The 12,953-nt window shown below is 37.5% G+C and overlaps 1 protein-coding gene across 3 annotated transcripts in view; it reads left to right on the top strand.

Annotated features, from left to right (window-relative positions):
* PUM2 (pumilio RNA binding family member 2) overlaps positions 1 to 12,953 on the top strand; it is a 121,686-nt gene that overhangs the window by 60,668 nt on the left and 48,065 nt on the right. For 2 of the 3 annotated variants that reach the window (XM_068977923.1, XM_068977914.1), the window contains exons 8-10: positions 6,591 to 6,698; positions 9,636 to 9,778; positions 11,256 to 11,385. In XM_068977923.1, coding sequence (XP_068834024.1) covers positions 6,591 to 6,698; positions 9,636 to 9,778; positions 11,256 to 11,385 — 381 coding nt within the window. Of the gene's footprint in view, positions 1 to 6,572; positions 6,699 to 9,635; positions 9,779 to 11,255; positions 11,386 to 12,953 lie in introns of all 3 variants that reach the window. The other variant, XM_068977905.1, reaches the window with a different exon arrangement.

Here is a 12,953-nt window from a genome sequence, read left to right as displayed (position 1 = left end):
ACTTTATTTTACTTCTCACTTTGTCAAATTTTAAAAAATGCGATAATACCTTATTTCATCTGAGTGTAGGTGGTATTCTTGTATATTCATGGCAGTAGTGTAAATTGGTAAAACTTTACTGGAGGGTAATTTGGACAGGCAGATTGAGATTAAATACATGTGGTGTCCATTTAAGTGAATTTTCATAAGGATATGATGATAATGTATACTTAATAATAGCATTATTAATAGCAATAAGTGAATCATCTGTATATCTGTAGTAGATGAGTTAAATCATGTTCCTTTTACATAGTGGGATCCAGAACTCTGTAGCTATAAATATTACTAGGAAATTCTCCAGCTGTCTAGTGGTTAGGATGCTCGCTTTCACTGCCAAGGGCCAGAGTTCAATCCCTGGTTATGAGAAACAATCCTGCAAGCCAGGTGGCATGCAGCAGCCCCCTACACACACACACACACACACACAAAATAAATCGGTATCCCTTGACATGGAAAGGGATCTGTGTTTAACTGACAAGTGAGAAAAGCATATTAATGTACCGTTATACCCTATAATATAAAACATATCAGTATTCATTTAAAAATTTAGACGGGCATGTATTTATACATATGCATATATAAACAGATTCAAACACATGTATGTGTATACATGCAAACATAGGCATTTATGTGTACACACTCATAATAGGCTTCCCTGTGGCTCAGCAATAAAGAATCTGCCTGTAGTGCAGGAGATGCAGGTTCAATCCCTAGGTGGGTGAAGATCTTCTGGAGAAGGAAATGGCAACCCACTGCAGTATTCTTGCCTGGGAAATCCACGGACAGAGGAGCTTGGCGGATTACAGTCATGGGGTCGCAGAAGAGTCAAACATGACTTAGTGACTAAACAACAGGAACGCACACAAACATATGGCTTGAGACCTCATATGTTGTAAATATTTCTAAGTGAATCATGTGAGCTTAAAATCAGTTTTCCCTTTTTTAGCCTAAGTTTCAGTATATATACATTGTACTAAGTTGCTTTCAGCCATGTCTGACTCTTTGTAACCTGATGGACCATAAGTCACCAGGCTCCTTTGTCCATGGGATTCTCCAGGCAAAAATGCTGGAGTGGGTCGCCATTCCCTCCTCCAGGGGATCTTCCCAACCCAGGGATCAAACCCACATCTCCTACTATTCCTGCATTGGCAGGGGGGTTCTATACCACTGGCACCACCTAGGAAGCCCTAATAAATCCATAGGTCAAACTAATTCCTTCCTTTTCAAATATTTGAAACCTTCCTGCTTTTTGTCAGCTTTGTAGTATAAATATGGAGAGAGCTATATTAAAATCATTTCTGGAGTCAAAAAAGAAAATTGAGAAGGCTATAAACTAATGGTCATTAAGGTTACATGAAGACTTTGGCATTCCACTTTATATACTTAAATATTAATAGTATTTTGAGTTTTTAAAAGCAGTCTTTTAATCATAAAAATATAGAATATAAAGTTAGGTCCTGACTTTTCAATTTGTAGTTCCAGGAGTAGAACATGTATATCAAAACATCTTTATTCTTGTCGTGATCATCGAAAAGGCAAGAGAGTTCCAGAAAACATCTTTCTGCTTTGCTGACTATGCCAAAGTCTTTGAATATGTGGATCACAATAAACTGGAAAATTCTGAAAGAGATGGGAATACCAGAGCACCTGACCTGCCTCTTGAGAAACCTATATGCAGGTCAGGAAGCAACAGTTAGAACTGGACATGAAACAACAGACTGGTTCCAAATAGGAAAAGGAGTACGTCAAGGCTGTATATTGTCACCCTTCTTATTTAACTTCTATGCAGAGTACATCATGAGAAATGCTGGGCTGGATGAAGCACAAGCTGGAATCAAGATTGCCGGGAGAAATATCAATCACCTCAGATATGCAGATGACACCACCCTTATGGCAGAAAATGAAGAAGAACTAAAGGGCCTTTTGATGAAAGTGAAAGCGGAGAGTGAAAAAGTTGGCTTAAAGCTCAACATTCAGAAAACGAAGATCATGGCATCCAGTCCCATCACTTCATGGGGAGAAATGGGCAAACAGTGGAGACTGGCTGACTTTATTTTGGGGGGCTCCAAAGTCACTGCAGACGGTGATTGCAGCCATGAAATTAAAAGACGCTTACTCCTTGGAAGGAAAGTTATGACCAACCTAGATAGCATATTAAAAAGCAGAGACATCATTTTGTCAACAAAGGTCCATCTAGTCAAGGCTATGGTTTTTCCAGTAGTCATGTGTGGATGTGAGAGTTGGACTGTGAAGAAAGCTGATCGCCAAATAATTGATGCTTTTGAACTGTGGTGTTGGAGAAGACTCTTGAGAGTCCCTTGGACTGCAGGGAGATCCAACCAGTCCATTCTGAGGGAGATCAGCCCTGGGTGTTCATTGGAAGGACTGATGCTGAAGGTGAAACTCCAATACTTTGGCCACCTGATGTGAAGAGCTGACTCATTTGCAAAGACCCTGATGCTGGGAAAGATTGACGGCAGAAGGGGACGACAGAGGATGAGATGGCTGGATGGCATTACCAGCTCAATGGACATGGGTTTGGGTGGACTCCGGGCGTTGGTGATGGACAAGGAGGCCTGGCATGCTGTGGTTCATGGGGTTGCAAAGAGTCGGACATGACTGAGTGACCAAACTGCACTGAGCTGAATCACAGTAGAGGCACTAGAGGGAAATCTTGAAAGCCTTTGATATAGGGCATAACTAAGAATGCAACTTTGAACAAATGATCTTTTAAATAGTGCAAGGATTTAATTGAACCCTCTGTTTTATTCAAATGGCCATCTGTTGCCTGGGCATGAAATCGCTATTGTAGGTTGTGGCCATTATTTCTTAAAATTGGCAGTTTAGTTTAGAGTACATTGAAATTTCATAACATTTTTTTGAGGTTTCCATTTGTGGCATTTGCGTGTGTGGATGCTAGGTTCATGAGAAATAATATTCACATTGTGCGTCACAGTCCAGAACATGAAAATCACTATAATATAGTAACCATAAAAGTTATTTTATGTCCACTTGCTTTTTATGTCTATATCCACCCCCTACCATCGTTTTCAACTTGAACCTCTTTGAGCTCCTTTAACTTTAAACATGTTCTCTTTAGCTATTTCCTACCTTGTGGTTTTCACATTCACTTTCCAGAAGAGGAAATTCTAGCATAAATCTTCCTTAGCCTCCTTTCAGTTCAGTTCAGTCGCTCAGTCGTTTCCGACTCTTTGCGACCCCATGAATTGCAGCACACCAGGCCTCCCTGTCCATCACCATCTCCCGGAGTTCACTCAGACTCATGTCCATCGAGTCGGTGATACCATCCAGCCATCTCATCCTCGATCGTCCCCTTCTCCTCCTGTCCCCAATCCCTCCCAGCATCAGAGTCTTTTCCAATGAGTCAACTCTTCGCATGAGGTGGCCAAAGTACTGGAGCTTCAGCTTTAGCATCATTCCTTCCAAAGAAATCCCAGGGCTGATCTCCTTCAGGATGGACTGGTTGGATCTCCTTGCAGTCCAAGGGACTCTCAAGAGTCTTCTCCAACACCACAGTTCAAAAGCATCAATTCTTCGGTGCTCAGCCTTCTTCACAGTCCAACTCTCACATCCATACATGACCACAGGAGAAACCATAGCCTTGACTAGACAGACCTTAGTCAGCAAAGTAATGTCTCTGGTTTTGAATATACTGTCTAGGTTGGTCATAACTTTTCTTCCAAGGAGTAAGCATCTTTTAATTTCATGACTGTAGTCACCATCTACAGTGATTTTGGAGCCCCCAAAAATAAAGTCTGACACTGTTTCTACTGTTTCCCCGTCTATTTCCCATGAAGTGATGGGACCGGATGCCATGATCTTCGTTTTCTGAATGTTGAGCTTTAAGCCAACTTTTTCACTCTCCTCTTTCACTTTCATCAAGAGGCTTTTTAGCTCCTCTTCACTTTCTCCCATAAGGGTGGTGTCATCTGCATATCTGAGGTTATTGATATTTCTCCCGGTAATCTTGATTCCAGCTTGTATTTCTTCCAGTCCAGCGTTTCTCATGATGTACTCTGCATATAAGTTAAATAAGCAGGGTGACAATATACAGCCTTGACGTACTCCTTTTCCTATTTGGAACCAGTCAGTTGTTCCACGTCCAGTTCTAACTGTTGCTTCCTGACCTGCATACAGATATCTCAAGAGGCAGGTTAGGTGGTCTGGTATTCCCATCTCTTTCAGAATTTTCCACAGTTTATTGTGATCCACACAGTCAAAGGCTTTGGAATAGTCAATAAAGAGAAATAGATGTTTTTCTGGAACTCTTCTTGCTTTTTCCATGATCCAGCGGATGTTTCAATTTGATCTCTGGTTCTTCTGCCTTTTCTAAAACCACCTTGAACATCAGGGAGTTCGCGGTTTACGTATTGCTTAAGCCTGGCTTGGAGAATTTTGAGCATTACTTTACTAGCATGTGAGATGAGTTCAATTGTGTGGTAGTTTGAGCATTCTTTGGCATTGCCTTTCTTTGGGATTGGAATGAAAACTGACCTTTTCCAGTCCTGTGGCCACTGCTGAGTTTTCCAAATTTGCTGGCATATTGAGTGCAGCACTTGGCACAGCATCATCTTTCAGGATTTGAAACAGCTCCCCTGGAATTCCATCACCTCCACTAGCTTTGTTCATAGTGATGCTTTCTAAGGCCGACTTAACTTCACATTCCGAGATGTCTGGCTCTAGATGAGTGATCACATCATCATGATTATCTGGGTCTTGAAGATCTTTTTTTTTTAATTTTTTTTTTTCGTGAAGATCTTTTTTGTACAGTTCTTCCGTGTATTCTTGCCACCTCTTCTTAATATCTTCTGCTTCTGTTAGGTCCATACCATTTCTGTCCTTTATCGAGCCCATCTTTGCATGGAATGTTCCCTTGGTATCTCTTAATTTTCTTGAAGAGATTTGTAGTCTTTCCCATTCTGTTGTTTTCCTCTATTTCTTTGCACTGATCGCTGAAGAAGGCTTTCTTAACTCTTCTTGCTATTCTTTGGAAGTCTGCATTCAGATGCTTATATCTTTCCTTTTCTCCTTTGCTTTTCGCCTCTCTTCTTTTCACAGCTCTTTGTAAGGCCTACCCGGACAGTCATTTTGCTTTTTTGCATTTCTTTTCCATGGGGATGATCTTGATCCCTGTCTCCTGTACAGTGTCATGAACCTCATTCCATCGTTCATCAGGCACTCTATCACATCTAGGCCCTTATATCTATTTCTCACTTCCACTGTATAATCATAAGGGATTTGATTCAGGTCATACCTGAATGGTCTAGTGGTTTTCCCTACTTTCTTCAATTTAAGTCTGAATTTGGTAGTAAGGAGTTCATGATCTGAGCCACAGTCAGCTTCCAGTCTTGTTTTTGTTGACTGTATAGAGCTTCTCCATCTTTGGCTGCAAAGAATGTAATCAATCTGATTTCAGAGTTGACCATCTGGTGATGTCCATGTGTAGAGTCTTCTCTTGTGTTGTTGGAAGAGGGTGTTTGCTTTGACCAGTGCATTTTCTTGGCAAAACTCTATTAGTCTTTTCCCTGCTTCATTCTGTATTCCAAGGCCAAATTTGCCTGTTACTCCAGGTGTTTCTTGACTTCCTATTTTTGCATTCCAGTCCCCTATAATGAAAAGGACATCTTTTTTGGGGGTTAGTTCTAAAGGTCTTGTAGGTCTTCATAAAACCGTTCAACTTCTGCTTCTTCAGCATTACTGGTTGGGGCATAGACTTGGATAACTGTGATATTGAATGGTTTGCCTTGGAGAACAACCATTCTGTTGTTTTTGAGATTGCATCCAAGTACTGCATTTCGGACTCTTGTTGACCATGATGGCTACTCCATTTCTTCTGAGGGAATCCTGCCCACAGTAGTAGATATAATGGTCATCTGAGTTAAATTCACCATATTTATATTCACGTATAGTAGACTCAGAAGTGAGTTTATTCTGTTTTCCTTTTACTTTCGGAGTAAAGTCCCAACTGCTTAACATGACCCAGGAAGCTCTTCATGAGTCTTCATTCTGATTATGGCTGCAGTTTTATCTTACCACAACTCCATACCATCCTACCAAAAGCTTTGATATCCTGTCTCTCTGTGCTCGCAGCACTTAACACTGTATTCTACTTGTTTTTCTGACTAGATTGTGATTTGTGAGGGCAGATCATATCTGTCCTCCTCAGTGTTTAATCCCTAGCTCATAGTTGACTTAATAAAGATTGAATGAAAAACCACTATTGAACGATAGTAGTTCTAACTGCTCTGAACATTTATTGTGTGCCTGTTATGTGCTAATAGTATACAGTCATTTATATTTAATTTGAACAGAAATTACTTATTATATACCTGTTTTATACATGAAGAACCTTAGAACCAGGTTGCGTTACATGCTCAAAGTCACTTAGGTAGTAAGAGTTAGAATTATCATATACTGTCTCCTCCCCAACCCCAATTTCAGAATAGAATTTTTTTTCCCAATGAAGAAAATCATGCATATGTTTTTATTATTTCTCTCTCTTTCAAATACAGCTGGTGTATTTTCAGCAGGCCTTGCTCCAGCTGCATTTGTGCCAAATCCATATATTATTAGTGCTGCTCCTCCAGGGACTGATCCGTATACTGCAGCAGGATTGGCTGCAGCAGCTACATTAGCAGGTAACTTACTGTTCATACTTGTTTCTTGTTCTGGATTTAGTTTTAATTTTGGGGTAAGCTTTACTTTGGTCTGTTGGGACAATTTGAAGTTCCTAGTGAAAAGTGAAACATATCCAGAATGAAATGAAGTTTGCAGAATTAGTTTATTTTTCAACTGTAAAGCTGCAGGAGAAAACCTAAGTGTAGTAAATCTTTTCCTCCTGTGCATAGTTGGTTTACATTTTAGTTTTATAGTTTCAAAAATTTTACATTAGTAAATCTTTATTCTTGTAACTGATCCCATTTACCCACAGAGACAATGCAAATAAAGTTACTTCTCAGAAAATAAGCTGGACAGTCACAGGAGTCTCTATCGCAGCTACCCCTAGGTCAGGAATAGTAAACACCCAGGTCAGGAATAACACAAGGTAAAGAGGTTCAGTCTTGAGTAAATGAGTATCTAAAAAGTAAAGTTTAATTAGCAATATCAGAATAAACAGGCAAGCTGAGGGATGAAAAGGTGGGATTGAGTTGGAAAGAATATATTAGTAAATGTCAAAGCCTGATAACTACCAGTCAAAATCTGGACTAAAAAGCAAAAGTATACAGTGTCATGTGTCAATTGTATTGCACTAAAGCTGGAAAAAAACCTTTTTATTGTTTTTAAAACCAAATTGTATTTCCTGTTTAAGTAAGGAAGACTTGTGTACTGGTTTGGCACATTATTGAATAAAGTGATTTGTTGTCTAGGGTTTAGAGGGAGAAGTTGGTTTACATTGAGTCAGTTATAGAGACAGGAATGAATTGGTCTTAAGCATGATTTATGTTGGTTACCAAGACAGGAGCAGGGAGATATCAACCATGGAAGCGTGTTTCCTTGTTTGAAGCTGTCGATTGACTAACTTTTCATAACTTGAAGCTGTCAGTGATAAACTCGCTGAATTACCACTGATCAATTAATGTTAAATCCGCTTCTGGTAGTTATTTATTATCATGCCTGCAGAACAGGTATTTTTTTCTTAGGCATTTGTGGGTTTCTTAGGTATCTGTGGATTTTTTTTTTTTAATACACAAGAATTTTAAGATGGGGGGGGGAAATGTTAATTTCAAATTCCTGCTGGATCCCTTAGTTAGCCAACTGAAACTAACCTGTCACAATGAATACTTTTGGTGTAGATCTACCTGTGATTCCATAAGGATGTGAGCTTTCCTGGTACCATTTAACTGGATGTTAATACATAAAGTGCTGGTATATCTTAAATACAGAGAATCATTAATCTGTGAATCTGTGGAACCTGAAAGAAGCAACTTTAAGTGATCATTAGTTTTGAGATACGGATTCTTGGCATTCTGGACTGACTTAGACTTTCTGAGATCAGTACTGTCCAGTAGAAATAGAACAGGAGCCAGATTGTAACTTAGATTTTTTTTTCCCCTCTAGTAACCATATTATAAAAGTAATAAACATGAACTTAATTTCAGTGATCTGTTTAACTATTGATTATTGATAATTTTTATTGATAGATACCTTTTTTTTAATGCTAAGCCTTCAAAATCCCCATAGTAAGTATGTATTACGTACTTAGAACACATCTCAGTTCAGGCTATTCAACTTTCAACTGTATAGCCACAGGTGACTTCTGTCTACTTTTGGACGGAGAAGTTCTAGCTGGATGTCTGATTCTTTTGTTTTGTTGTGACAGTGTATCCTTTCTTCATAAATCCTTTTCTTATGTTTTAAGAGTCTTTATTGTAGATTTTGTTTAAACTGTCTATAGAATTTTTTTTTTTTTTCTGAAGCTTTTCATGTTAGTGGTTCAGTTACACTGGGCTTTATTTTCTTCTAAAACAGAGTGAAACCAAGAGTTTGACTTTCTAAAATACGTGTTAGATACACTAATATGTAATGCTTCCCTCGTAGCTCAGTTGGTAAAGAATCTGCCTCCAATGCAGGAGACCCAGATTCAGTTCCTGGGTTGGGAAGGTCCTGTGGACAGAGAAGCCTGGCAGGCTACAGTATATGGGGTCTCAAGAGTCGGACACAACTTAGTGACTACACCATCACCACCACCAGATACACTAAAATCATATCAGTGGAATTTAGGACATATTTGTTTTATCAGCCAGGAAACATGACATGTTAATTATTAATTTAATGGTAGGTCTTATTTTGTGTGATACTACATACTGACCAGAAATTAAATTTTATCTTGGATAAAGTATAGAGCAAGAATTTACTCTGTTTTTCCTGGGTTGCTTTCTTATGTCTGTGTCCCTTTATGATTATATTATATAGTTCGTTCTTGTTTTAACTCACTGGTTCCAGTTTCCTAATCACTTAAGCACTGTTTCATTTATTTTTATGTGATTTTCAATTGCTTTGTGAGAATTGTAACTAATTTTGTTTCAGATATGAAAAATATTTTAAAATTCTGTTTACAAATAAAATATACTTTTAGCAAGCTTAGTACCAAAATGTTCCCTAGGTTTTTGTTATAGTTTACAAATTAAAAGCCAAAAATGTTTTCAGTTAAAAAAATTCCTCTTTAAAAAGAGTGATGAATTGAATATAGGAAATCTTTTATGTTGTCTGATGTTCCTGTTTGCCAGTGTCAAGTGCATAAACTAGTATTCAGTAGATGTTGAAAAGGTGATTAAGTGTCCTGTCAGTTCATTTGTCCCTCTTGAGTTTAGTTCCATATTTGTTCATTAATACCACGGCTGTCACCTCTGAATACTTTCTTTTTTTAATAACCCATGCCTTAGTAGACTTTGTCTCTAGTAGAATTGTGAAAGGGGAAAGCAGTTACATGTGGATATAGGATTGTAAGGACATCTACTCTTAAGTCTTATACACTGTTCCTTTTTTATGATCTAATGGTAACTGACCAACTTTATTCTATAAAATGTAGTGACTTTTTTTTAAATTTTTTTGGGGGGGCGGGATGTGGGGTTTAGGTCCGGCAGTGGTTCCACCTCAGTATTATGGTGTTCCGTGGGGGGTGTATCCAGCCAATTTATTTCAGCAACAAGCTGCAGCTGCGGCAAACAACACGGCAAATCAACAAGCAGCATCACAAGCTCAGCCTGGACAGCAACAGGTATAGTGTAGGCTTGCCTTCATTAAATAAAACTTTATAAAGAATCTTTGAAGTTGTATGAGCCCCTTGCGTTCAAGATCTGTGTTTTTTCTCTGTTTATTTTTCCCAGTGTGTTTAGCACAGTACCTATCATATAGTTGATACACAAGTAATACGGGGTTTTTTCCCCTCTAGTTGTAATTATATGAATTTGAATATTTGGTTGTATTCCACTTCTACATTTCCGTTTTTGAAAATGTCCTGAAATCTCTTAACAGTTTTTAATTTTTTCTTCACTTCTTAAAGTGTACTCACAGTGTTTCTATTAAAGTGATTGTCAGTTCATTTTCTTCTGGGTATTGAAATTACTGTTTCAAATGTTAACTTTATATATTTCTGACCAGAAAAAGGAGGTTACTGGGTACTTTGTGTTTAAGCAAGCAAAGAGGAATATTTTCAGTAAAGGTTAGATTTAATTTCTTAAAACAGAAAATGTTTATCTTGAAGATTTTTTCCCGGTTTCTGCTTTCCTGAAGCTATTTTTGTAAGTAAATGTCAAGAAAAATTCTGATAAAAATACTAGAATTCTGGTTGTCAAATTTATCATACTTATACCAAAGAAGCAACTTAATGACAAGTACAGTGTTTGTTACTTGGCAGTTGAATTTTCTTTTTAAACTATGTTGATGTTCTGTTAAAGCTGTCCTTTGACTCAGTCCTTATAGATTATGCCATAGCACCATTTAATACTCTCAAAATCTGTCTTCTTCAGCTAAATAAAAAAAAATCACTTTGCCTAAACATTATCCATACTTGTGGCATGATGCTTGCTTACATGGTTGGACTTGAGATGAATCCCCCTTGTCCTGAACTGTTGAAGTATTTACCTTTGTGAAATTAATGTGTATCATGGTTGTTTATTATCACTGCAGGAAGAGCTGTGTATTATGAAGTAGTAAAGTTTGGCCATTCTTAAGAGTTTTCACATTTTTTAATGAAATCTTTGTTCTTATTTTCATGCTAAGATTTTACAGTAAAAAGCAGCTTTTTGCTCACTTTATTAAAGCTTCTAAATCCTAAAAACCTGGTTAAATTTGAAGTTTTCACTCTGCATCACAGTCTTGTAAGAGACTAATTGAGTCATATTTAATTTATAGTTTTCAGTCTTAGAAAATAACAAAATTTAAACTTTTTTCTTCATCTGAAATTTTGCCCTTCCCCCCAAATATCTCTCTCATTTTAATGCTACTTTGGTAAGTTAAAAAGCACAAATACTAGAAATAATTTTTTGTGAAGACCTTCTAAAATCTCCATGTTGCTTAATAGATTATGTTCTTGAATTACATAATTTGTACTTTTTAATGGTAAACTGACATTTCTTTGAATGTCAATAAGTTCAAAGACTACCCAAAGGCTATCTGCAATATAAAGTTGTCTAAGATAAATTAATTTGTTATTTTTTAATATCGTTTCTAAGGAAATCATTTGTCCTTTGTAGGTTCTCCGTGCTGGGGCAGGTCAGCGCCCTCTTACTCCCAATCAGGGCCAGCAAGGGCAGCAAGCTGAATCACTTGCAGCAGCAAATCCAACTTTGGCTTTTGGTCAGGGTCTTGCTACCGGCATGCCAGGTATATAGTTGGTTAATTGTGGAAATTTGGATAGATTTAAAAGGTTTAAAGTAGATTGTCATACCAAGGAGTGAGAAAAATCAACATGCCTTCAGATCTTTCACTGTGCATTAGAATTCTCAAAAACATTTTTTCTTAGTCTGTTTATAGTGTGAATCATAGCATCTTTCTAATGGAGCATAGCCCAGAATTCTTAATGCAGTGCTTTAAGAAATAAAACCATTTGTTAGCATGTAAGACAAAACCTATTTGCCATTCCTGCCTTACAAGGTTAGTCATTTAATTAGTTAATGTTGAGAAATGTACAGCTAACATTTTCCACTTAGGACTTAGTTCAGCTTTATTTAGTACATTTATAGTATTTTAATCTATTGGTATTTAAAACCTAATGGCATCAGTATATAGTAAATTTCTGCCCGTTGCTGCAGTACAACTTTTAGAAAAGACCAGCAAACTACATTTTTTGTAAAGTTAAGTTGTGTGAAGATTACTTTTAATAGTAGTGAAAGATGGAAGGTATTTTTCTTAAGTTAATAAAGTAACACTTGTTACGTTTTTAAAGTGAGATTTAAAGGTTACGTTTGAATGTCTGTAGATAATACATCACCTGTTCTATTTCTTCATATTTCCACACTCCTAAAGATGCACTTTTAAGCATGCTGTTTTTTCACTTTTAGTATAAGAGTATTCCTTTAACCATGAAGAGTGCAGCTGACCCTTGAACAATCACCAGTTTAAACTGTGTGGGTCCACTTGTACTTGAATCTTTTCCAATCAAGATGTACTATAGCACTACATAGTTTGTGGTTGGTTGAGTCCTGCAGGTGCAGAATAGGGGGTGTGTAGGGTTGACTGTAAAGTTACATGCAGATTTTTAGTTGCACAGAGGGTCAGTGCCCCTAATACCTGTGCTGTTCAAGAGTCAGCTGTACTTATTAATGCAATACATGTTCCAGTTTCATTTAATTGTGCTGTAGATAAATTTTTCTTCAGATCATGTAGGAGATGTGTTTAATGCATTGGAGAAGGTCCCAACTTACATGATGAGGGTTTTTTAACATGCTGCTAGGTATTTCTTTATATTGTTTTGAGGAATTCTGTATCAATTACATTCATTCTGTTCTCTCTGAAATTCTGAGGTCAGAATTTATCGACTTGTTTACCCTACTGAATGAAAAAGAATGTTAATACTGTCTCTGAAGTACAAATGATAGTAGAACAGGGCTATTCTCGTTATCTTCCTTTTTTATCTCAGCTTTATCCTTGCTTCATGGAAGCTACTGTCCCAGAGCTGCTGTAGATTAGAGACCTGACAAAAGCAGCCCTTTGTGAAATGGACTGTGAAGCTGAAATTATAGGCCCATGGAGGGATGGAACAAAGCTAAAAAGAACTGAACTGGGAGTTTATGAAAGCCCCTGCTAAGACTATTCTGGGTCCCTCTTGAAGAGTCACAGAGTACCATAGTCCTGCCTTACTAGATTCTAAGTAGGACTGTGATTTAAGAGAATGCTTCTGGACTGTGTATATTTGCTACTCCCTTTTTCTGTTACTTATTTTTTTTAGACTT

This window comes from Capricornis sumatraensis, chromosome 1, assembly GCF_032405125.1.
Source record: "Capricornis sumatraensis isolate serow.1 chromosome 1, serow.2, whole genome shotgun sequence".
NCBI lineage: Eukaryota > Metazoa > Chordata > Mammalia > Artiodactyla > Bovidae > Capricornis > Capricornis sumatraensis.
This window is presented reverse-complemented; position numbering and strand designations above follow the sequence as displayed.